The sequence below is a fragment of the Pogona vitticeps genome, chromosome 2 (genome assembly GCF_051106095.1).
Source record: "Pogona vitticeps strain Pit_001003342236 chromosome 2, PviZW2.1, whole genome shotgun sequence".
Classification (NCBI taxonomy): domain Eukaryota; kingdom Metazoa; phylum Chordata; class Lepidosauria; order Squamata; family Agamidae; genus Pogona; species Pogona vitticeps.
This window is the reverse complement of record NC_135784.1, coordinates 222,306,399-222,331,532: the sequence shown is the minus strand read 5'-3', so window position 1 is coordinate 222,331,532 and position 25,134 is coordinate 222,306,399. Positions and strand designations below refer to the sequence as shown.

At 38.5% G+C, this 25,134-nt stretch overlaps 1 protein-coding gene across 10 annotated transcripts in view; it reads right to left on the bottom strand.

Annotated features, from left to right (window-relative positions):
- Window positions 1-4,777: 4,777 nt before the first annotated feature.
- Window positions 4,778-25,134, bottom strand: part of BNC2 (basonuclin zinc finger protein 2) — a 651,492-nt gene continuing 631,135 nt past the window's right edge. For 5 of the 10 annotated variants that reach the window (XM_072992073.2, XM_072992071.2, XM_078384935.1 and 2 more), the window contains one exon: window positions 4,778-8,639. In XM_072992073.2, coding sequence (XP_072848174.2) covers window positions 7,979-8,639 — 661 coding nt within the window. In that variant the 3' untranslated portion in view covers window positions 4,778-7,978. Of the gene's footprint in view, window positions 9,945-11,032; window positions 11,064-11,151; window positions 14,883-18,514; window positions 18,559-25,134 lie in introns of those variants that run through there. The other 5 variants (XR_012084287.2, XR_013541455.1, XM_072992076.2 and 2 more) reach the window with 5 other exon arrangements.

The following is a 25,134-nucleotide window of genomic DNA, read 5'->3' as shown; positions in this document are numbered from 1 at the left end:
TGGAAAATGGTTAGCTGTGACCATTCATTTTTCCATTGCAGTTATGATGGAAAAGTGTGGCTCCCCTTACACCAGCTAAAATGAAGGAGAAGGCATTGGATTTCGTTTAGTCTTTGCATATTTGCATCTAGTCCGTTTCCAATACTGCAGAGTAACCCATATCTTAACATTGTTTCAGTGTTTCTGTAGGTGCAGCAAACAGTGGTTCCAGGAGGCTGAACTGAAAAACGCACATTTCCATGGAAGCCATTGCAATTGATTATACCCTGGAATCAGAGGCCAGGAAATTCTTTTTCAAACGAAACTTGTTCCTGTTATTGGCTGTATAGTGTATTTAAAAAAACAGCAACACACAAACCCACATGTTTTATTAATTCAAAATTTGAAAAGTAACTATTTCTGTTATTCATTGTGTTGCATGTTAGTTTTTGATACTTTTTTGAGGAAAAACTTTAGCATTGATCACAGAATGCCATAAAACATTTTAAAGCCGAAAATGCCCCTTTAAAATAACTTTTAAAGGTAACTAAACCCATCACTTGTTACACTTTTCCTGTTCATTCCAGTACTTTTGAAATGTGACTTTGTTATGCCATTGTTACTTCCCAAAGGTAATTAATTACAGGTTACTATATTATGATGTAAGCCAGAGTCACCTAATACATTTTGTTAACCTGTGGCCTTGTTTACAGCCTGGCAAGTCCGGGAAACTGAGAATGAGCCACCATGTTGGTGACTTCTTCCCTGGCACCTTTGCACCAGGGAGAAGGTTCCAGAGGGTGCACTGCTGGCCGGCCAATCAGGAATGGCCAGCAGCATTGTGAGAGGCGCTTCCAGTTTGGCAAACCCGATTGTTGAAGTTTTCAATCCAGTCTGCCTGACTGGGATATAAAGGGACCTCTGGGCTCCACTCCGGCAGTCTACAAGCAGACTTCACATAACTAGCCTCCCTGTATTGCACACAGTAGATTTGTTTGTAATTTTGGGTGGAGGGGTAGTTTGCAAGGGCTGTTACTTGTACGTTTAATCTGTTTGTCACTGCTTGGTTGTTACCAGCAAGTGGAACATTTTTATGTGCAGTAGCAGACCTTCAGTGAAGGAGATGGGCATTTGGCCCTATCCCAGGCAATTGATCCCTTCTGTAAAGGAATCAGGGGGTGGGGAACTGATAGGACTGTGCTGACTCAGAAGGCCCCCCACAGTTCCCCACAGTTGGTTCCAGGGGTCTTTCCCTAAACTAATGGGTTCACAAGGTGTATACCCACTTTTGGTCACCAACGGCCTTGGTTATCCAGTGATGCTCTGCGACAGTAGGCATCAGGTAGCAGAGCTGTCATCTGATGAAGGGATCTGCTCCTTATGCCGTGACAGTTCTGTTCTGCTGCAGCCAATCCAAGCAGTGACCCTTTTCTGCTATTAACATTTTTTACAATAAATCAGTGACTGTTAAAAATGTGTTTTAATTTGGTGGGGAGGCATCCAGGGTTATCTCATCCAGGGTCCACAACAACACGTTACTTCAAATCTTTCACTTAAGTATAATCATGGCTGAAGAATTCTTTAACAATGTTCATGAATAAAGCTTCAAAAAGGAATAACATCTGGAAAACCTGCTATCACAAACTGCCAAGAAAAGGGGGGGAAAGAAAATAATAATTCACACAGACATACATACAAAGGTTTGCTTTATTTACTAATATTAGCATGCAGAATGATTTCCTGCCATGAATTAGGTCCATTTTATATTTACTAACTATACATATTGAACTAACCAACAAAGCAGGATCATTTATGTAAGAAACCATTACATAAAATGGCCAGAAAAAGTTGTTTCCAATTGTATTTAGTTCCAATAAAATGAAGCAAGCTATTGGACTTCTTCTCACCTGAGGTGATTCACTGATCTGAATGATCAGCTATAATGTGGCTATCAGAGTTTTCTCCTCCAAATTATATTGCTATGCAAAAATGGGGGGCACCCCCCCAATACAGTCAGTTATAAGGGAACTGGCCTAATTTCAGCAGCTGATTGTGCTCACAGTGAAATGTACCTAATGTGATTGAACTATGTCATGTGTTGCTTCCTTCACAAGACTGGACCCCTTGGGCTACTCCATGCGAAGGACTGCCAGCTTCAGATCCTATGCAGATTTTCAATGCAATAAGACTAATTTACTGTTGAGTGAACATGCACATGTGAATGCTCTATTTTAATACATTGCACAGATATCCCAAAGGTGTAAAAAGGCCACTACAGATAACAGAATCTAAATGAAGGAACAAGGCACAGGAATCTATCAAATAATTTTATTAATTTAACTGGTTTCTTTTTGTGGAATTGGTGGGGAGAAGAAAGCAACTTCCCTGTTAACTTTCTAAGCACCCAAAACCTGCTGGGGGGGGGGGCTGGAACTGCATCTAGAATCTGCTTTCAGGTGGCACAGAGGGCTGCAGATGGGAGGAAGAGAAGAAACGTCTATCAGGCCAGTGTACCTCCAGTAATAGGATGTAGGACAAAGACCATACCAGCTCATGAACATTCCTGTATTTGGGTGGGGCAAGCAGCTCTTGGAGGGACTAATAATCAGGGAAAATGACAGAGGCAGAGAAACATCACTTATTGTTTCTCTCCTACAAATACCCCTCCCTGCTATGAACATTCACCTCAAGTTTTAGACCCTAATTGGAGATAAAATGGCTGAAATGGAGAACTGGTAGCTACATAGCAGAAAAATTACATCTTATCAGTTCTCCCTTACAAAATATGTCTGAGCATTAATGTTACTTGGCATTAATCTAAAGCCCTATCCTAAATTCAACCAGACTCTCAGCACTTTCCAAAAGTATCTACAGCAAATACATGAAGGAATATTGAACAGGATTAGCCAGAAATCCATCCTAGATGCTAAAAATGCATCTGAATTATCTATTCAGAGAGAAAACATTATTTTCATTTCTATAGTTAAAGACAACCATTAGGAATTCATATGATCCATTTGTAGATTTTGCTTCATTTTATTGAAAGATTACAAGAGGTTTATAAGTTGAGAGCTGTGGGTTCCCCCCACCCCCACCTATCCCATGGCGCTGGCAGCTGGAAGAAAGGCCTTTGGGAAAGCCATCTGGAGAACTTTCAAGACAAAACTTTTCTTTCTTCATACAATAAAAATGCAGTTGTTAACTTCTGAAGCTCCAGATTTGAACGAAATGCGGTGAACCCTTCTTATCCCCAAGCCTTTGCATTTGTGGGTTGTGGTTGCATGACAGAGTGATTAGACGTGTGATGGGGAATGCAAGGGCACCTAATTGGATGGTGCTTGCAAAAACCAATAGCGATGAGCAACAATATACAAGAAAGTGTACCACTGTGTAAAACATTTTAAAAGTTTATTAGGTTTTTTTAAAAAAACTGTTTTAGAATCTGATATGTTACTCTATTCTATCACTAAAAGGCTCACGTAATTAAATGAAAAATTGCAAAGAGAAGCACATTTACTACCGTTTTCCTTTCAGCCTTGTCATTATCAGGATGCGGCTTTCTCCTTATCTTTAGGACAGGAGAGCAAATCGGAGAGCAAATCTGTGAACAAAAGAGGGTGCTTGATATTTGGAAACAAAGCTCATTGTATTTTGAAATAGTGCTGTCCTAATTCTGCCATGCTCCCACTTTAAACAAACAAAAAACACCACCAAACATAGAGCTGAGCTCTTAGGATAGCATTCTCCAAACTTTTGGTACGTGGGCACAATCTTTTCTAGATTAAAATTATAATCACAATTCCCTGTTTCACTAGAAGTACCACCACACATGCCCTTGATCAATGGCCAGAACAATAGACAAATATGGGATAGCGCAGTTAATTGCATTCCGATGCCACAATCAGTATGTATCTGACTATCCAGCATTTAGGAAGTGTTGGACGTTAGCGATGTTTCAGAATTATTAGTACTGTAGTGCTTCCTGTTTCTCTCCCTTGGAAGCTGCCTTTTAGCATTAGTTAATCTGGTTTTCTATTGCCTACACTGCCCAGTAGCAGCTGTCAGAAAGGCAAGCGTTCTTTGAGAAAGGAGGCAAGTGCTCCACCAAAGAGTTTGGTCCTCTGGATCAGTGGTCCCCAACCTTGAGCCTCCAGATGTTCTTGGACTAGAACTCCCAGAAGCCTTCACCACCACCTCTGCTGGCCAGGATTTCTGGGAGTTGAAGTCCAAGAACATTTGGAGGCCCAAGGTTGGGGACCACTGCTCTGGATGATAGCACCACCCACTCAGGACAAAGAGATGTATGCGAATGCAAAACAGAATTCCCCCCATCCTGGAGACAGTGGTGGGTGGATCCAAAATGTCAGTGTCTTTTTTTTTAAATGATATTTCACTTCCTTGGGGAGCACATTAATATTCACTAGAACACAATATGCTGTAAATGACTTAGGTAGAAGGTATGACAAAGTCATTTGAAACTCTATTTATGTTTGCCATGTACAAGCTATCCTGCCAGTCCCCTCTCTCATATACATTCAGATGCTGATATAAAAGAATGTTAATGCCTAAACTGTGTCTGTTCTTCTCTGATTCATTATAATTATCTACCATCCTATTTCATGTTGTGTAACAAACATATGTTGTCTGTGCAACTCATTTGCTGAATAAGGCCTACTTGATGATGTTTAAATTTCCAGTCTAGTTGTACAAAAGCCACTTGACCTTTAGCAAAAAGAAAAGTAAAATGAGAATGCAGAACAGTGATTTATTCAGGGAAGAATTATTTATATACCTCAAATATGTTTTTCATTAAAAATGATATTTATTTAAATCATACATACTTCAAAAACAGTGTTCTTTGTTCCTTAGATACCATTTAGCCATTTGTTTAAGTAAGTCCTGCCTTTTCAATACTTTTCCTCGCTTGATTCCTAATAACTTGGAGGTGGTATGAAGAGACAGTGCAGTACATATAACACTACAAAGGTTTGTATGTTTGGGAAGAACACGCCTTTACTTTTCTATCTTCCCTTTCACAAGCATACAGTACATATGCAGCATAAAACAAAACAAAGCATCTCTCTGTTCAATTTCATCATCATCATTACTATTCAAAAAGATAATTAAGACTGAAAAAAGACAAAACAAATAAAAAATCAAGTCAGGAAAAGTTGTGGAGTCGATGTAAACATATTTGTGATATAAACTTATTTGACATACTGATTGGCATTTTTTTAAAAAGTCTGTATTAATAATGCTGAGACTTGAATTTACTATTCGAAGACGACGACAACAAAAAATAGCCTAACATAAGGCATTTCAATTAAGGATTTTTTTTACACACACATGGAGATATTGCAAGTAGTATTTTTGTTTTGTTTTTTTTTTTAAAAAAAACCCACTGAGGAGCCAGCACTTGCTTCCAGGTAGACTTAACCATAACTCAGGGTAGGCCCAATGAAGAGAAACGCATATATTTATCTGCCATGGGTTCTCCTAGTAAAATTAGCAGAGTGGATTGCTGACGCTGATAAACAATTATCAGTGGTTGGAATTACACAACAGATTCCAACAGACATTTCTAGTTTTGCAATCACAAGATAAATGATTTAGGAAGGAAAGCATTCTTTTTGAGCTAGCAATACAGTGTATGTGGAAATATTTCTTGTGCATCTTTTTTATTTATAAAGAAACTGTTATACGACACACGCCATCCTGATCTCAGCAGTAGGCTGAACTTAAGTAAATATTGTCATTCATTCACTATGCTGTGGTAACACAGACTGCCAGTGTGGTTGGCCATGCTCAAGACAACATGTGTAAACACCAGAAACAATAACAACATAAAGACTTGGAGAGCAGCTTCTCCCTGTATTCCTCAACTCTTGGCTTTCTCTCTGATGCATTTCCTCACTCTTCTCTGACAAATTATGCTGGGAAAGAACAGATGACTCAACCATGAAGAACTGTTTAGAATTCCTTTCTTCCAGAGCCACCAGCTTCTGATTTCTCCAACAGGGGAAGCTACGCAATAAAATGAAGACTTTAAGTGCTTGTGCCATTAATGGCTTTTGGCTGCTTGAGAAGAAACATCTCTCAATTTTACCATAGCACTTCCTAGTGCCCATCAGACAACTTTACAGAGCTCAGAATGGTGTTGTTTTTCTAATGCAACTAAAGCCCAAGTCTTCAGCAGGGAACACAAAAATTCATTTCACAAATTTCTATTCAGTCCTTAAATTACTAACTGAACCCTACATGTGGTGTCTGACTTTTGTAAACCCGTGTCCTCAACACCACTTCTGATATCTGTCTCTTTAGTAACTTTTAAGAGGAATCCACAATGTGATAAAATATCACTGTACTGTATTCAGTATTCAGTGACTAAGGAAGCAGAGTGGGAAAACAGAGAATGGAAGCAAATTACTTCATGATCTCACTTTTTCTAAATGTTAGCTGAAAAATGTTTTGGGGGAGATGATGATGCGGTTTGGGAACAACCAAGCATTCTCTGCAACACTTGCCTAACCCTATACACGTATTACTCAGAAGAAAGTCTGACTGACTTCCACTGGGCTTAGTCTCAAATAGGAGTATACAGGAATGCAGCTCGAGAGTCATGTTTTCTGAGAGCCCAGGCTTTCTCGTTTGAAAAGAATACTTTTGCTATCTCTCTCAGCATAGATTTGCTTTCCTTTAGGGAAGAAAAAGATTTAGCAAACCATGGACTTGCTTTATGGATGTGGCTACACTCTTTAGACCCTGACAAGAACATTTTTCTCTCTCTGCTTCCTCTATTCTGACATAAATAGGACTGATTCCCCTCCCCCACCCCCCTGACAAAATCTTGGCATCTGCTTAAGGTGGATATGATGATATTTCGGTTACTGAAAACTTGTGCAAAGTTGGCAGTTCTCTGTTATCAAGTAACACATTTTTTTCGGCATTCACACTCTGTATCGACCAGACCACTTGTAACAAAGTGTATTTTCCTTAGTAAGACACTGGACGTATGGCAAGACTTATAAGGGAAAAAAGGGTATGGATATTATTACACATCCCCACATTGTGTAAGAAAAAAGTGCATGACTGGGTTTATGCAATAGTAATGAAAGAAAAAAAAGCGAAGAAAAAAAAATGATATCCAATCAGGTGCTCAAAAGCATGCCAGCACCTCCTCATTACACATCTCTAGCAGGTAGTTAAAAAACAAGACTTTGTGTTTTCATTTTCATTTTCTTTTTGTTTGTTTTTTTTAAAAAATGTGCACAGAAGCTGATACAAATGAATAGAGCTAGCCAGCAAACTATCCCCCCATCCCCGCATATCTAACAGCTGAATGTAAATGTTAATGTAAAAAAAAAATTTAAAAAGTTAAACCACCATCAATACAATTGTTTTACATCATGAGCCCTTTCAAGGCTCAATATATACAAGTGTAACAGCCATGCACAGTTGACAGTCCTTTCAAAAGTTTAAAATACACAGAGGACAAATGAAAGTTGTTCTCCTCCCCTCCCCACCCTGCGACACCCCCCTCTCTGCCGTGCTTTGCTTCTTCCATTTCTTATCCCCCTCCCCTTCCTTTTCTAGGACTGCAGGCAATAGTCACAGGCAGATGACCACGTATTTTAGAATAAAGGCAGGGCTTTAAAAATAAACGTCTGCTTCTGTTTTGCTTTGTTTTTAAAAAAAATACGTGAGGTTCTTTTTTGTTTTGTTTTGTTTTGTTTTAAAGCAATGGAAATTTAATCCCAGGTTATGGAGGACCCTGACCCTCACAAAATGAAAACTCTTAATGAAACAAAACAAAACAAAACAAAAAAACTTAAGGGAAAAAAGGGGGGAGCACCTGGTGTTTTTCTGTTTTGTTAAAAAGAAAAAAAAGATATATATTTATATTTATATTTTTATATATTTATATAAGAGTCAGTAAATGGCTGTTCAAAGAAGCAAGTCTCTCTGGGAGAGCTGGCGCATTACCATGTCCACCTTTGAACTAATCAAGTGAAGTGAATGGAATGTTTTTATGCAGGTTAGGGTTCTGACTGTGCCGATTCCGGCTGCGGACTGACGAAAACATCATGTTGCACCCTGGGATTTTGCACTTGTGCATTTCACGCAAGTGCACAGTCTTGTAATGCACCCTGAGGGTCCCCTTGTTGCTGTACATTTTATGGCAAATGTTACACATGATCCCCCCATTGCTCACAGTAACGCTGTTAAACAAGAGGGATCCTGGGATGTCAGCACCCATGCCAACCCCTAAGGCAGGGGCATCAGCTTTATGTGAGGATTCCCCGCTGTCACTCGCCCCATCGACATCATCAAGAAGAATCCCCTCATCACTTCCCGCATCAGATTCTCTTGAGGAATGGATGCTACTGCTAGATTGGATGCTGGAGGTGGTACTCAGGTCCAACACCATGTATTCTTCAGATATGCCCCTTCCATACCCATTCAGATGGGAGTCCTCAGTACCAGCTGGGGAGGATGTGTCTTCCCTTATATCAAACCCCATCTGATGTGGGGTACCATATATCTTCATCAAAAATTCATCACGGAGATCCTTACTAAGTGAGGGCTGAGAAGAATCCAGTCCCATGTCATCCAGTTCTTTGGTCAACAGTTTACGGTGCAGGTTTATGTTAGCACTGTGTCTGGGAAAGGAAGAGGAGAGGAAGAAAAACATTGCTGGTTACATTTACAGGGCAAACTTTACCGAATAAATCATGACAGCAACACATAATCTTCATGCAATATTACTATGAGTGCCCTGTTTTCTTGGACACAAGTCATTACTTAACATGGACATCAACATTCCTACAAATGCGAGATAAAATCCATACTAACCCACAGTTTTTTTTCAAGTGACCTTTTTCTATAATTAATTAATCTTGTAAGCAATTGCAGCTTTTGTTTTTGAGTTTACATAATGTATACCAGGCTAAGCAACAATATGGCCTTTTAAAATGCATGGACTATTGCTGCTGCTCTCCACAAAAGTGTTCCATTTCCTTTGAAACAAGACAAGTGCAGAGAAAAGCAGTGGAATCTTTCTCTGAATGCACACAATTGGAACCATTGGTGGATTGTAATGAGTGAGACCAGCAAGGGGCAAGGGTTAATCGGAAGACAGCCTAAGACATTAGACACATGTATTCTCTCTCCAATAACAGGGGAAAAGCTTCCACAATTTTTTTTTCTGGGCATTTTCCAATAGAAGGAAAACATATACATTCCACATAGCTCTCTGGCTTAAAACTAGCTTGCATGGCCAATATCCAATGTTTAGTCCCAACTGGAGTAAATTCACTAAATCAATAGGAAATCTGTAAATCGGTGGTTAAGGACTGTTCTTCATTAATTAAGTGGGTCTACATTAGTTTAGACTAATAGTGCCTATGTATTTAAATTGGGAGTGGTGGTCCTCATCAGGAATTGGGAAACTAAACCATGGTGATTTGTTCTACTTTATTCTGAAGAGTTTTGAAAAGTGATTACGATTACGATTGATTATGATTCTTTACTGCTTAAAACTGATGAAAGACCTAGTGGCATAACTGTCAGCCTTAGTACATTTATTTGTTTGTTTTTGCTTCAGTAGCTTTACTACACAATCAGTCAGATTCCATTTGTTACAACTGCTGGTGTAAATGCATCAATTAAGTTTTACACCAATTGTGTTATGTTCATGGGCGTAAGTAACAGGATTTTGGCCAGAGTTTTTTCCCCTTGAAGGCATGTTAAGGGAAACAACAAGAATATCCAAAAAAGAACTAAGCTAGCCTATTAAAACTTAATTAAAAGGGTTATTAAACATTCTTATCTTTTTGATCCCAGAGGTTATCTTCCATCAACTCCAAAGCATGGTTTCAGATTTGCAACAGTGGTATGTGTCACAGGACATCTCTGCATGTGCAATGTATCTCAGTTTGCATATTTGCCTACTCCAAGATTTAACCCTGCAAAAAGCAACAGGAGGAGTCCAAGACCCTTAGCACTTTGCAAACCACAAGTTGCAGAGTATGGGATCACCTATAGTCAAGAGAATACACTAAAATCCTATAAACAATAAGTCTCTGTCAGCTGTAGATTCTTGAACTTGGTTCTGACTGCCATAAGGATCCTCAAACTCTGTTGTGCCTCAAAACACAGGGCGTATATGGCATGTTAGCTGCAAAAATATATAAAGCAGCTGCCTCCCAGCAAAGATTTTAGTGAAAAGTGAAGGGAGTCAACAGGCTTTCCAATCCAAATATAGTTGCGTACAACACTGTGTTCCAACCAAAGCCAGCAATTAGGGATATACATTCTCAACCACATTGCATTGCGGATGGGAATGCATGCCTTTTTTTCATCCCTTGTAGTTCAAATGGGGGGCACACTTGGTGCCTTATGTTCAAATGTGCTGTGTCTGATCCACATCTGGATCCAATCTAGGTCTGTGGTTCCTGGTCTACAAAGCCAACTTCTTCTTCACATTAAAGTTCCTTGCAGGGATGGGGTGACTAAATATAGGAAACCAAAACTGACAAAATCAGATATCTTTACATTGTTTGAACACTGGCTGTTCAAACAACATATGTACAAAACAGCATATATCTCAACCAGGTGCTCAAACACAGCAGAATAACTCAACTGTGCATTACAGCAGGGGAGAGGGGGAGAAAAAAGAGACTAATGTAGAGTTAATTCTCCATAGCTCTTTATGTGGTTCATCATATCTTAGCATAACTTATTTACCTTATTAAATATAACAGACTGGGATATCAACCTATACTCCTTTGACAGAAGGCAGGTGGCTGTTTGTAGTCAAAGGGTGGACTGATAATTGAAGGGGGGTAAATCTGGGTTTCAAATACAGTCTCTTTCCTGGGAGAAGAGCTAGTGTAAGATACATCCATTAAGTGAATGAGTGGGAAGCAGAAGGCATAAGACAATTCATTAATTCTCAAGGGGACAACCATCCTTTCACGACAACTTTTGCACTCCTGCTTTTCCTAAGCATTTATACATATCTCCACACTGCACTTAAGAAGGCTGAGCTTACCTTGTGATAAGATCAGCTTTCTAATCTTTTGCTAAATTGAGATCATAAAAGAAAGAGGAAAACAGAAAGAGAGAGAGAGAGAGAGAACAAATTCACATTCCAGTCCAGTCACATCTGGCTTTAGAAAAAAAAGAATCTTAAAACAATAAAATATCGGCTACAAATGCTTTGTCCATGAGATCATTTTCTGTCACCCATCATCTCACACTATTGTGCCGATGGTTATCGGACCAACCACACAATCTAAAACCATAAATCAAATGAGACAAAGGCAAATTCACACCACGCACAGACCTGTACTGAACAGATGCATTCAATGCTCACAGACATGAAATATCAATAAAGAAAAGTCGGTCTTACAGCCTCCATCAGCAGAATTATTTCTTGCCCATTCTTGGATCAGATGGCAAAAGTAGACCAAGAGGAAAAAATGGGTAAAGAAAATATAGCACTAGACTATGAAACCCTATTTTGTTAACTATCAGCAATTATACTGCCTGTTATTGTGCATGTGTTACAGACAGTACTGAGGCTCATGGCACCATGAATGATACTATGATGGCCCATCGATGGAAACCACCTGCTCCTCTGACTGCTGTAGCAAACAATGCTGATACACAGGAACAATTTTCATTGCAGCAGCATACTGCCTGCTCCAGGTACATGATACGTACTTTGGAATACATTACTATGTTAACCCAGCAGTGTTTACCACACCATTGGAAACCATCAGGGGACAAGCTAATAGGTGCACACATTTAAGGTCAAGATTTACTTAACATGAAGTACAAGGACTTATGAATGTTGCATCTGGGGCATACACATCCCACCCCAAGTAAAAATTGTTGTCCTCATGATGATGAACCGTTAGAAATTGCAGCTGGTTTCAGAAAGTGATGCCATTCCTATTCACTTATCATTTACAGCAAGAGATATCTGTAATCCAATAAGGTTATGTTCCAGCCCTTAATATCTGTCAGGCGAACAATGTGCAGAAATGTGTGGACAAGTTCTGGCACTCTCATCGGTAAGGTCCCTTTTCCGCTGTCAGCAGTACCACTGGCTTCTCCTAATATAATTACATTGACTTTTATTCAATTAAGTGCCATTCCTAGCTTTTTTAAAAAAAACTTTCTTTATCAATTGATTCAGGTGTAATGCAATAATAAAGATGAACTCATTGCAGTGCATTAGTCCTGCTGTTCATAACTTCTGAACATGAGTTCACTCATAGTAGTCGATTTCCATTATGCAACCACAGTTCAAAAGAATTGATTCTGTTACATTCATTTCTTAATCTATATCATTGGGTGTTGAAAATCCTTCTCAAGATCCTATGGACATCTAAAATGATGCACTGAGATTATTTTATTCATTTAGATGCAATATGTTACTTGTTCTGATTTTATTTTATTTTTTAAAAAACCAGACTCACCATCAAAATGATGGAGCTTAAAGATTCATTACGGTTACATATGTTTTCTTTTTTTCTTTTGGTCCAGATAGCTGTGGATATGTTCTGGAAAGCAAAAGCACACTGGCTGAAGTCCGGTAATAACTCACAACTAGGATAGGCCCACTGAATCCATGGAGATTTGGTGAACCAACTCCTCTGCAAGTTCCACTGATTAAATGCACTTACTCTATTTGCAACTTAATACTGAATTTCAACCAGGAGGTTGAAATGCAAATTCAGAGATAGAGCTGAACACAATGCGACTTATATTAGTCATAATGAGTAACAACGTTCCAGTGATTTCACAGGATCTGCTCTATGTCTGAATAAATCAAGATCCCACCAAGTTATGGTATCTAAATACTAAAACATGCAGGCTGTGAGGCACCACTGAATTGCCTATCCAGAGGACTGTTCCACACATGCACCAGAGCACTTGCAAGTGATGTGGCCACCCATACACAGTAATACAGGGTAGGAATCAGTGGGCTGAGTGAGTGCACCACTGTGATGTCAATATGGAACAGTGTAAATGGCTCAAGTGTCTTTAAATGCCATGGGGGATATGTTAAATCCTTGAAAGAATAATTCCTTACCTATGCCTAGCTCATGTCATCTGTCTCAGCTCAAAGAGTTACCACTTCCTTCTAGGGATACATTGAAACTTTGTTATATATTTTATTCCATGAAATTTTCTCATGTTTCATTTGAGTGGAAACCTCCAAAATTGCTTATGATTTCTATACCTAGAACAAACAAAGCATGACCTAAATTGTAAGAGAACAATTAAAAATAATTTTTTTAAGCAAAGAGTGCTGCTTATATACCTGCCCCATAGCACTTAAAGCACTCTCTGGGTGGTTTACAAGTTAATTATGCAGGCTACACATTGTTCCCACCCCTGTGAGCTGGGTACTCATTTTATTGTCCTTAGAAGGATGGAGGGCTGAGTCAACCTTGAGCCGGCTACCTGGGATTGAACTCCAGGTCGTGAACAGTGTTTTGGCTGCAGTGCAGCAGTTTAACCACTGTGCCACAAGGGTACTTATTAAACCTAAGTGAATCAACAAGTGCATTGCAGTATTATTCTATGCTTATTTACTTTAAAGCAAGTCCCACTATGTCCCACAGAGTTTCTTTCCATGGTAGTCTGAATAGCCAAAGCTGACTAATTTCTGGCTGAGACTTCAGAACATCTTATTAGTAGCATTTTCAAAGGCTATTGGTTTTATGTACCAGGGGCTGGAAATGGAAAAGATAATGAAATTTGCTAAAGCCTTAAATGTGTCCTAAGTGCCAGATAACTAGCACTAGGCTTTCCTATTTTCCCTTGTAAAATAGTTGGAATATGGGCAGGTTCCAGTCTTATTTTTATTTATTTATTTATTTTATTTATTTAATTTATATGCCGCCCACACTACCCAGAGGTCTTATTTCACAGTCTTAATTTCCCTTCAGATGCATTGGACTAGAGACACTATAACCTAGAGCCACCTGATTTGGGATCATGGGAGTTGCAGCCCAACTCATCTGGAGGGCACCAGATCATGGAAGGCTGGTCTAAACTAAATGTGTGAAGTCCAGTTAAGTGACTTCTCCAGGGAATCATCCTCCCTCTTGGCCCAGGGATGGCCTGTGCTATTACAATCCTTCCTATAGCTCACCTACATGTATGTAACAGGATGCACTCTGAGTGCTGAGGGCACCAGAGACCCGATAAGCCATAAAACCTAGCCATCTGCTTTACACCTTCAGGGCACCTTTTCTGATAAACAATCTGGTGTGCACTTCAAAAGCTCTTCTTTGAAGTTTGCACATTTCCAAGCCCTCACGCAACATACAAACCTGCAGAAAGGAGGGGCAAGCCCCCATGGGAGAAATGGTTTTAAGCAAGCCGCTGGGAGGGGCCGAGATTCTGAGATTCTGGGAGTTTGGGAGAAGAGAGCACTCCTCTTTAAGGAAGAGGCGGAAGTTGGCTCTGAGATGTAACAATGTAACTGAATGGAATTTCATCTATATAAGCCGTAGTGCAGGGTGAGAATGGATTCTTCCCTTAGAATCTTAGTTAGGGAAGCTTAGTTAGAACCTTAGTTAGGGAAACAGCAACAATTCTTAGTCTTGAATTGCCTGTAGTCTAATTTTATTGCCTTGGTTAGAAACCCCGTAAGGTATTCTTTTGAAACATAAATGCCTTTTACCCTTTTGTAAGGATTTTTACCTTTTCAAAAAGGTTACTCTTCTAGGGTAGACTACTCTTGGTGTGGAAGATCTATTCTTACAGAGCTACATTTGGTTAAACTAGTCCAGTGAGCCAAGCCTTGTTTCACATTACCTGAGCAAACTGATTCTTCAGAGCGTGTGCAAAGTGCCAGGTTTCACACTCAAGTAATTAATCTGCGATTAAGTAAATAAATCATGTAATTAGGAGACTGGTGGCAGCTATACTGAGAAATCAGGAAAAAAAAGGCAATACCACGCTGGGACAGAAAAGGAGCCTGCCAGAGTTTGCCTCCTCACTTGCAGAAATCCAAAGTACTGTATTATTTTTTCAATGTGGAAACAGTAACACAATGGTTACAAAGTTGCTCCTAGAAACAAAATGTACCTGGAATTTTTAGAATAAAGTTGAGACCCTACTTAGCCTTCTCCTGCTTGTTGTTGCCTCTAGCTGATCTAGGCACATCTGGTAACGAATTAAAACCCTATGCAGTCCAAGAAATACAATCAAATCAGATACTTACTATTTGGATCTGAGTTTCAATGAGCTAGACATTGATCACTTCTCAAGTATAATTGTTAACTGCCACAGCTGAGTACAAAATTAACAAAATTAACTTCTAAAATGATATTTTCTGTTGGCTTAGGACCATCTTCATATTTAGCAAGAGCTTTTAGATATAATAATGAAGAATAGAAGAGAAAGTCTCCTTTTTTATAGATGTGGACTAAATTCATGGAACACTTAAACTCAGTGGCTGCAATTCTAAAAAAGACTGCAGCCAATATAACATGAATATTGCCCGCAGTTGCCCCACTGAATTAATTGTGGCAGACTCCAAGGAGGTGAAGTGCCTATTTCCAAGCAGCTTATGAAGCCATTAAATGTTGTCTAGCAACTAACTGTACAACAATCAGGAACTGAAATGCATCATTATTTTTTTACTTTAACAGGTAACAAGAAAAAACCCTGCCAATATCAGAATCACAGTATGGATTCACCATTTAAAATGAGTAATTATTTTAGAGATTTTTAGCAGATCTGACTCTGATGAGACCCACCTCAATTTAAGTTTTATGGCAGTACTAAATCCACAATTCAGTCTATGCTTTTGAACCCTACGATCTACTAGAATGTGGGATGATTCTTGGCCAAATACTCTGAGACAAATATATAAAGTATATGAAGAGAGACAGAGAGGCAGGCATATAGAGAAAAAGAAGAGCTATCAATTTGTGAAAAGGAAGATAGCAAAGGACCCATAAGTTGGCATAATCCTTTTTCTTTCTAGCAATGTCCAGCCCATCTCATCTACAGTAACTGGCTATTTTATAGAAATGATGTATCTAACAAATCAATTACAGTATTCCAGAAACCAAGAAAGGCATGTCTATGATAAAAATGTTAACTCATCTAACTTCTCTTGAAGAAAGCTTAGAAACTACACCTTTGTTAAAGGAATAGGGCAGGTATGAGGAAAAGTCATCCCTCCAGATAGATTGGCCTGCAACTTCCATGAGCCCCATGCAGCACAGCAAATGGCAAAGGACCATGGGAGTTGTAATTCTAATCTACTAGAGGTATGAATGGGATCATTGTCACAAAGTGCTTGTTCCAAGGGCTCATTGGAATAGACATGTGACCATTTAACTGATTTACACATGTCAATGAACTCTTAACCTACGGCAAATCATCAAGATTGTTGACTATCATTTTACAAGATTTTTGTACTGAATGTAATCAAGTCAGTTGATTAAATCTCTCACATTTATATATTTATATATTATGTAAATATGCAAATCCGAGCTTTATATATGTCTCAAATGCTCACACTGCTGACATGTGGATACTGGTTATCCCAGATGAGTTTAAATGTGTATTTGGATTTATACTTACAAATGTTTGAATGCTGGTGGTTACATTTAGGGGACTGTTGACATTTCTCAGTGGATGACTGAGACTTCAATCACTCCTAAAATTTATCTGGCATTGCCAGCAGTGATGTATGAGATATACCACCACCAATTTTGAGCCCCTCACTGCAATCTAGAATGTAAATCATATATACATGTATAGGAATTGATAGAAGGGTTCAATAACTGTGGATACTGGGAATATGCTCATATGTCCTGTATGTCCTCTCCCTTTATAACTACCACTCAAATGTTAAAAAATTGTCTTAACACGCTATCTTTGTAAATGTCTGATTTTTCAGCCTACATGGGTCTTCCTATGGAAAGATGTATTTTTGCAAAATTTTTGTATGGTGGTACATTCTTCTCATGTTTTCGTGTGAGAGAAATAAGGCACATTCCCTGCAGTGAGGTATCATATATATACTGTAACTTGGATTATATACTGTAACATATGCTTCTCACTGCATGAAACATGCATAAATTATCCTTAGCACAGGGAGTTCACATTTTTGTAGCACTGGATGCCTGTTCTAGTTTAGGCCAGATACAGAGAGCAGATTTTCAAGAAGAAAGAAGGGAAGTATGGTGGTGGTTTTACTATGGCACATATAACAGGGCATGGTTCAGCTGGCTTCAGTTAGCGGTGGGAGAGCTTCCTGAAAGCTGCATATTTTTACTAGTTTATGTAACAATTGTTGGAGTCCTTTGAGGAACTCATTTGATTTTTTCCCCCACAATTTCTGCAGGCAGGTGTCCAAGTATGTTGTAGGTGAGGATGCACTAAAGTGGGATGCACTATGCTTATCTAAACAGCGCCACTCGCCTCTACAGTGCGCCTTTCCCTTTTAGCTAAATGGACCAGGTCCTGTCTCATGGAATCACAAAATGGGTACAAAACAGCTATCACTTTAAAATCATACACAACTATTGATATCTCACTGTTTGTTCAAAGTATAAAGTGATGCTGTTTTGCCTTTGTAGTGCTTATGTCTATTCCACCGTGCAATTCAAAGCAAAGCTTAAGTAGATGAGAGTATCTACCATGCAAATACATGTTCTGTAGTTTGTAGTTAAGGAGCTAAAGGGATATTCTCTGCAGGATAGCTGAAAAATAAATCCAAGCTGCATAGTACATTTTACAGGAACTGTAAAAAAAAACCCTTAATTTTATAAAATTTACAAAGGCTAAATGTTTGCTATTTATCCAGTATTTTTTGCTCCCTGGCCAGATAACAAAACAAGAGAGACAAGGCTGTGTGAGTCCATGTACATGCTTAGAATCTTCCATCTAACATGGCAAAACCATGAGTTTTCCAACCTCAGCCTAGCATCAGCCTGACAGCCTCAAGAAGGATCTGTTCAAAAGCTGATGTTTCTCTGAGATAGATCTAAGTCCCATCTTTCTCATCTTATTTGAAATCACAATGGGTAGGTAAGGTATCTAGACTAATTTTACCCTGAAATGAGAAAATAAAATGTAAGTCACTCATTTCCTAGCATGACAATACAATATAAAATCTACTCAGATAGAAACACCACAGAATTTACTGGGGCTTTTTCCCAAGTAAGAGAGTATAGCATTGCAGTCTTATTTCCTAGCGCCATGGTTGTTTTTTCAGCCTGCTTTTCCTGCACTGGGGCTGTTGAAGGGAGCCAGTCTCACAGAGGTCCAAAAAAATATATGTGCATCTTCATCTTTTGTAGCGTGCAGCATCTGTTGAATTACTTAATGGCAGTTCTTTTCATTGTTAATGTTTCAGAACTGGGCTTTTACACCACATATATACGCCACTGTTTGAAATAATATGGACAGTTTTTACTCCAGAAGCATGAGCAGCTTTTCCCCCCTCTAAAGTTTTTATAAATTGCATAGAATCTGAGAAAATATTAACCTTTTATAGGAAGAAAATCCAAAAGGTAAAAAACAGTTCAGCACCTATTAAAAAAAGAAGAAGTAAAGAAGTGCTTATTAAATGCAGGAAATAAAGGACAAGCAAATTCTTACAAATTAAAGATGTGGATCCCAGTCATTACAACCCCTTTCAATATGAAACAAATCATTCACACTGGTCACGAAGACAGCTCCCTCTCCGCTCAAATTATTCACTTGAAGATAAGCTCTCACCAAACTCTTTAGGGGTTTAACTAATTTACTGCACAGATACGGCACGTCTGTTGTAATAACAGGTAGGATGTATTGGGGTCGACCATTTATCAGAATTAGACTTCTTTTCTCAATTCACAGTGAATGATGCTGCCTCCACGGCTCCCTCATCCTCAGCACTTGCCATCCCCTCACGGCCCCTAATGTGGCAGGCAAACAAAATTGACAGTCTCATCTTGTCAACAAGGGGTGATTCTCCCGAGAAGCCACTTAACTTTGCAGAGGAAGCAATGTATTAATGTGCCTGTCCCAGGAATGTTAATCATCTTCAAGCTCCCTCTGACTTGACATGAACAAAATAACCAAATTTGTTTACTAAATGAATCGTAATATGCTAATAAGAGAGCATGACATATATGGTAAAGCCAAACAGATGGTTTGTTTACTCCACTTTGCAACTTTATAAATGTTGTAACTCGGAAGATGTTAGTGAGAATTATTAGGCTGTTGGCAGGAGCAACCAAGCCTTTTGCATACAAAACACAGAGCTAGAGCATACAGGGAGACCAGTTACTGTTTCAGAATGTGCACATATGTTAATAGCAAGATGACATTTGGGTAGGCTGCATGCGCCCCACCTAAGCAGGCGCATCCTCTAATTTTACTATGGAAGGGACCATCTGTTATACCTTCAGCTTGTGGAATTCTTTAGAAAAGTAAAATCTGAGACTTCTGCACCCTCACAAGGCCTGGTAATTCAGTACATACCTGTTAAGGTGTTAAGTGAGATGGCTCTTATGGTGTGAACAGAATTACATTTTTCCAACAGATGCTGTGTGCTCAAAAGCATCAAGGTCAATGCACACTCTTAGTAAATTACTGTTGTTGTTCATTAAAGATCAAAAGACACGACAAACAAGAAGCATAACCACTGGCATACTTGCCTCAGTTACTCAGTAATGGTGTAAGTTGTATTGCAACACTTCAACCTTACACTTTACCAGCTGCCTCAAGGCAAACAGTCCCATTCCAGAGCAGAAAAAAAGAAACCAGAAGTTTTTAAGCATCTTGAAGTGGTAAAAAATCTAAACAAAAATGCCGGTCAAGCTTTGCTAAAATGAAGTAAGCATAGATGTGAATCAGGCAATAATTATAAACCATTCATAATATGTATAGGAGCAGACTGCAGTGACTCAGTTAGGCCAACTTCATAGGTCTGACTGCTTGAAATTGTGAAGTTCTCACTGCTGCATAGCATTTTCCAGGTACTATCTATCCACAGACAGGAGTTCATACATACCTGTGGAACCACCAGTGGCTTTTATGTGCCTTCTGCAGGCCATCTATGAAAGGCAACATGTCTTCTTAATGAATAACAACTTTCTAAGAGGTATTGCTTGTAACATGTTGGCCAGTACCCTCTTGTGGAGCTCCACCAACACAACAAGAATGACATCATTAAGATTTCCTTTAAAAAACAAACTCAAGAAGCATTGTCTTATTGTGCAGAAGTCACAAGCATCCCAAAACTGAAAAAAAGCAATCTTTAATTAATGGCAATTTAGTGTTGTTGGTGATGTTGGTCCTGCTATGCCAGCAGAGATCTGCAAAAGGATTGTGGCCATTATGGTTTGAATTTAAAGTACTGTATTTTATTTTTTCCTCATCTTGAGCTATATTATTATTGTGGCTTTTAATTTTATTATACTGTTTTTATTCTATTTTTATTGTTAGCCGCCTAGAGTAGACATGTGTCTAGATGGACGGGGTATAAATTTAATAAATAAATAAATATTGTTTTCTTTAAAATGAAATGTTTCAACCAGCTCTCATGCACACTGCAAATCCTCAGAAAATTCACATATCATTCAGGAATCTCTGAAGTGAGGTCCAAAATATCAGTGATGCCTTCAGCAAAATTTAGGAGAAGGTGGGATATGCATTTTACAAAGTAATAGCAAATGCCTGAATACTACATATTTGAATTGACTTGACAGTCTGCTGGTGAAGCCATTGATATGGAAGCCATGATGTACCTGTGATCCAGTGCAAGTCTAAAACCAAGCCCGGCCTTCTCTTTTCTTATTTTGCAGCAGCACAATAAGGAAAGAGGGGCTACAACATAACAGGTCCCTTGAAAACAAGACATGATGTGGCAAGAAATAGAACACAGTCCTTTTAGCCATATAGATACAAGGCCAGGTGGTATTTGATTCTATGTTATGCATATTGGTTTGGGTGGTTGTATACACTAGCATAAACCAACCAAACAAGTACAGTATATAAAAAAAACACTAGAGTGAACTACTTCCAGACCAGTGATATGAATTTATATAACACTTCTGGAACACACTTTGAATTAGAAGTCTGGATTGATGCAGAACTTTAACATGGAAAGATTAAAAGGGCTTGTTCAAGCATGTGTGTACCTTACGCTTGATTATTTTTTGCTCTGTGACTCTTGGTCCCACTGCAAAGCACTAATCCAAAACTGGAAGGAAAATTGAATTGTTCTCTCTAATAAATCCTTAACTTACCTTCCTAGTAAGGATGAAGAGTTGCAGAAGTACTTGCTCTCACAAAAAAATTGGGGATGGATATCCCATTTTGCCCAAATTTGCCGATGTCATACAATTGGTGCAAATTTGCGTAAAATATGAAACACCTCAAAATTTGTACAAATTTCTTCACATTAAGATGATGATGCTTTATTTAAGAATCTGAAACATCAAATAGATTGTTCACATCTTTCTGAACCACCAGCCACTTCTTTTATGACTGATGCATGAGTGCCATGGGCACACTTTCCTTCTCAAATGGTAAGGAGAGACATTTTATGTAAATTTCAGTGACCTTCATGGGAAACTTGGACCTGTTTGTTGTGCTCTTGGCTTTAGGAAGATAACTTCTTGGGTCTAAAATTCCTCATTAAGATGTCTCATCTTGTTAAGAAAGCTGAAGTCTACAAGAATGGGGAATTTAGTAAGTATGCTTTCAGTCCCTACTCTTTAATCTGATGGTGACTCACTTCTGTTCATGATGATTTTCAGCAGATGCTACTATCCAGAAGTGAACATGCATGTTGAACCAGCCCTGAGAGTTACCTCCAATTTTAGCACCAAGATTGATATACTAGAAATAATTTAGTTACATAATCAATGTGTCTGGAAAGAAATCTTCTAAACTTTGACTGAATTTATGGCTTAAAAGAATGTTCTTCAAATTGATGTCATTTTTATTTGGACAAATGTCAGTATTAGTTATTATTATTGTTGTGTATACTGTATTTGAAATTATAAGAGAGTCAATGAATCCAGAAGTTGTTCAATCAAATTCACATTGCAAGAGCGAAACAAAATCCCTGGAAAATGCGTGTTTATTTCACTCTTTTAAATTACTTTTGCAAGAGCTGAAATTTGTAAATAAATACCAAAGTAGCTTGGACTGCTGTTGAATATTGTGTTGCTATTTCAGACACACTGTGTTAGTCAGAATGCTGTTTCGATTTACAGTGTAAAAGGCTTTGGCTCTCTCTGCTTATCTTACACACAATGTTTGTCATGATACTTTTAGTATTTCTAGTAATTGTCTTCATGACAGACTACTATCAGCAAAGTATCTATGCCAACTTCACTTTTTAGTCTGAGACTCCATGAAAATGTTCTGTACTTACTATAGTTATTGGTTATTAAATTCTGAGAGGCTTTTTAAAAAACCCTATCAACTAGAGACCAAGCAAAGAGGAAGTACGAATTTGGTTTCCCTTCCAAGAATTACTTGGGAGCAAGAACTGTTAGCAACTGTCCCAGGCTGGCGCTTATATTTCATTTGAAACATCTACTCACTCCTGACCAACAAAGAAAATTTCAATAAAGTAGTTTTACTGGTTTAACAGCAGCAAGCTCCTGGGATTGTCAAAGTGCTAAGGCTTTTCCAAGGAGAGAAGGAATCAGCAGCTGAAATATAATTAACCTTCCATTCTCAATGCAAAACTGCCACACACACAGGGGCTCTGCAGTCTATTAGTGAAGTTATAACGGCCAACAGGCAGAAGGAAAATTGGTCAAAAGTTGGCGGCGGCTGTCATATTTTTAGAATTATGATTAATGACACTAATAATGCAGATGATTACTGATATGTGTATCTCCTGCAGTTTATCATATTGCACTGGCTGCCTACGTCCACAATAAACACACTATCATTTACCTCTTTATTGAGAGCAATCCTTCCTCTCATGAATGAGCACTTCTAATTACTTTGTAATGTTTTATGTCTCAAGCATTTTAAGCTCTGGATCCCAACAACTGCTTCATATCTACCACTGATTAATTACAGAATGTTTAATCAAAATTTAGAACCTAATGCCATCATTTACGAGCACCCTACACTGCCAAGGTACTTAATGTCTCATTCCAACTACTAAGAGGGTGTGGGGTTCAAAATAAATCCCACTAAGGCACAAGTTGCCAAAGACTTTTACCTCAGGTATTTTTACTACATTAGTCCTTCCTTGGCTGACTTATATTTTAATTACCCATTGAACCCAGTAGGCATGTTCTCACTGAGACCAGTATATTCTGGAACAGATGTGATAAATTGAGGGCTACTGTTCATCAGATCCTAACAGACAATTTGAGTCTCTCTCTTTTTCTTTTAAATTCCTCTTTCTTTGTCTTCCAACTTGTTTTTTTGCTGTTGTGATTTGGAGGGGGTGGCTCGAGGAAGGCAGCTTCACAGGAATCTCTTGGGCTTCTCTCAAGATTGCAACTCTTTGCTAATGACACCATAGTTTTGAAGCAGTTAAACAAGTGGGGGGGGGATTCAGGGACAAATACATACATTTTTTTTAATGTGATTTTTTATGGCACTGTCATACAACCATTCACCATTGAAGTTAAGTGTTTTTTTAATACCATTACTGAACTGCTGAAATGGATGCTAATATAGCTTGGAGTGCTAATGTCAAGTCCTGGCAATAAAAAAGACAGACTGCTGAATGAAATAATTTCAAGTTAAAAAAATAGAACAAAAATGCTCTTGCTCTCCACTTTTATTGAATTGGGACTGACTGAGCCAATTGCTTTAGAAGTCTGTAAAACGCAATTACTAGTGAGTTGGGTGACCCAGCTGTGCCCCCTTTGTGACGGCACAGGCTAAAAAGGCTGCAGAATTAGTGCTGCTTCTGTAACTGGCTATCAGGCCTTAGAAGTTCCCTAGTGAGAAGGTGCTGTCCTCTTGCGCTAACACCTGCCTTCTTTTCTCATGAAACCTTGACACCTCATTGTGTGTTAGTTAGGGTATCTTTGTCACAGGTCAAGGGCCTAGCTCATGGATCCAACTAAGATGTGGTTTTTATCCTTCTTCATTTTTAAAGCAAGATTGATGGCTTGAATAATCTGATAAAGCAACAGAACTGGGATCAACATACTTTTTGTTTAAAGTCCTGAATACTAAATGCAAAAGCATTGCCTCAGATGTAAAGGCATTAAAATTTACTCTTTTCTTTTTTCTTTTTGCAGCTGAAATGATCTCGGGTTTAGTTACGAGGCTAAGGGGCCTACATAGAAAAAAAAAGCAAGAAAAAAACTGGAGAGCAGTTAATAAAATAAGTAAGGAGCTTTGTAAACCACTGAAGGCAAGGGCACTGAAGCTGTGCTATGTACAGCTTTTTATAATGAATTTAAAATTCTTCTTTTAAATCATAGAGTTTGACACAAAGCATGAATTTGGAAATATTTGGAAAACAATAAGTTAAATCCAAAATTTTGCCTACACAAATCCCAATTTCTCTCTCTTTTTAAACAGAAACAGTTTTGCATAAATTTGCAATAAATCCTGTACATTATATTTTTACAACACACTAGTTTTGGCAAATTGAAGGCCTTTAAATTTTTGTTTTCCTTTCCATGTAGAGAAGAAGGCTGTTGTATAAATCTCTTAGGTGGTAAATGTCAATTTTAAACAGTTCAATTATTCTGCAATCAAGCAGCATCTTTTAAAATAATACAGAGCATTTTAAGAGTTAACAGAAATGTGAAATTCTTTCATAATTAACTCTTCCCCTATCTTCTGCTCATGGCAAAACGTAGCTCCATATTTAAAATAGCAGCTATATCTAAAGGCTTCTGTTCCTTGAAATACGAAAATGAGCTGGGTGCATTCCAAAACCAATGTATGATATTCAAACCAAAGTTCCAATTAATAAACTGCTATTATTCCTTTACAATTGCTACGAACTGTTTAGATACTGTTGGCTGTATAGCTCAGTGCCAGAGGTTAAGAGCTGAATTCCAAACTGTGCGTCCCAGAAGAACCAGCATGTGTGGCTTTGGGCAAGCTGCATAGCCCCAGAAATGCTTCCAGAAGTAGGGAGCAGTAACCCACTTCTGAGGACTCTCTGGCTTGAAA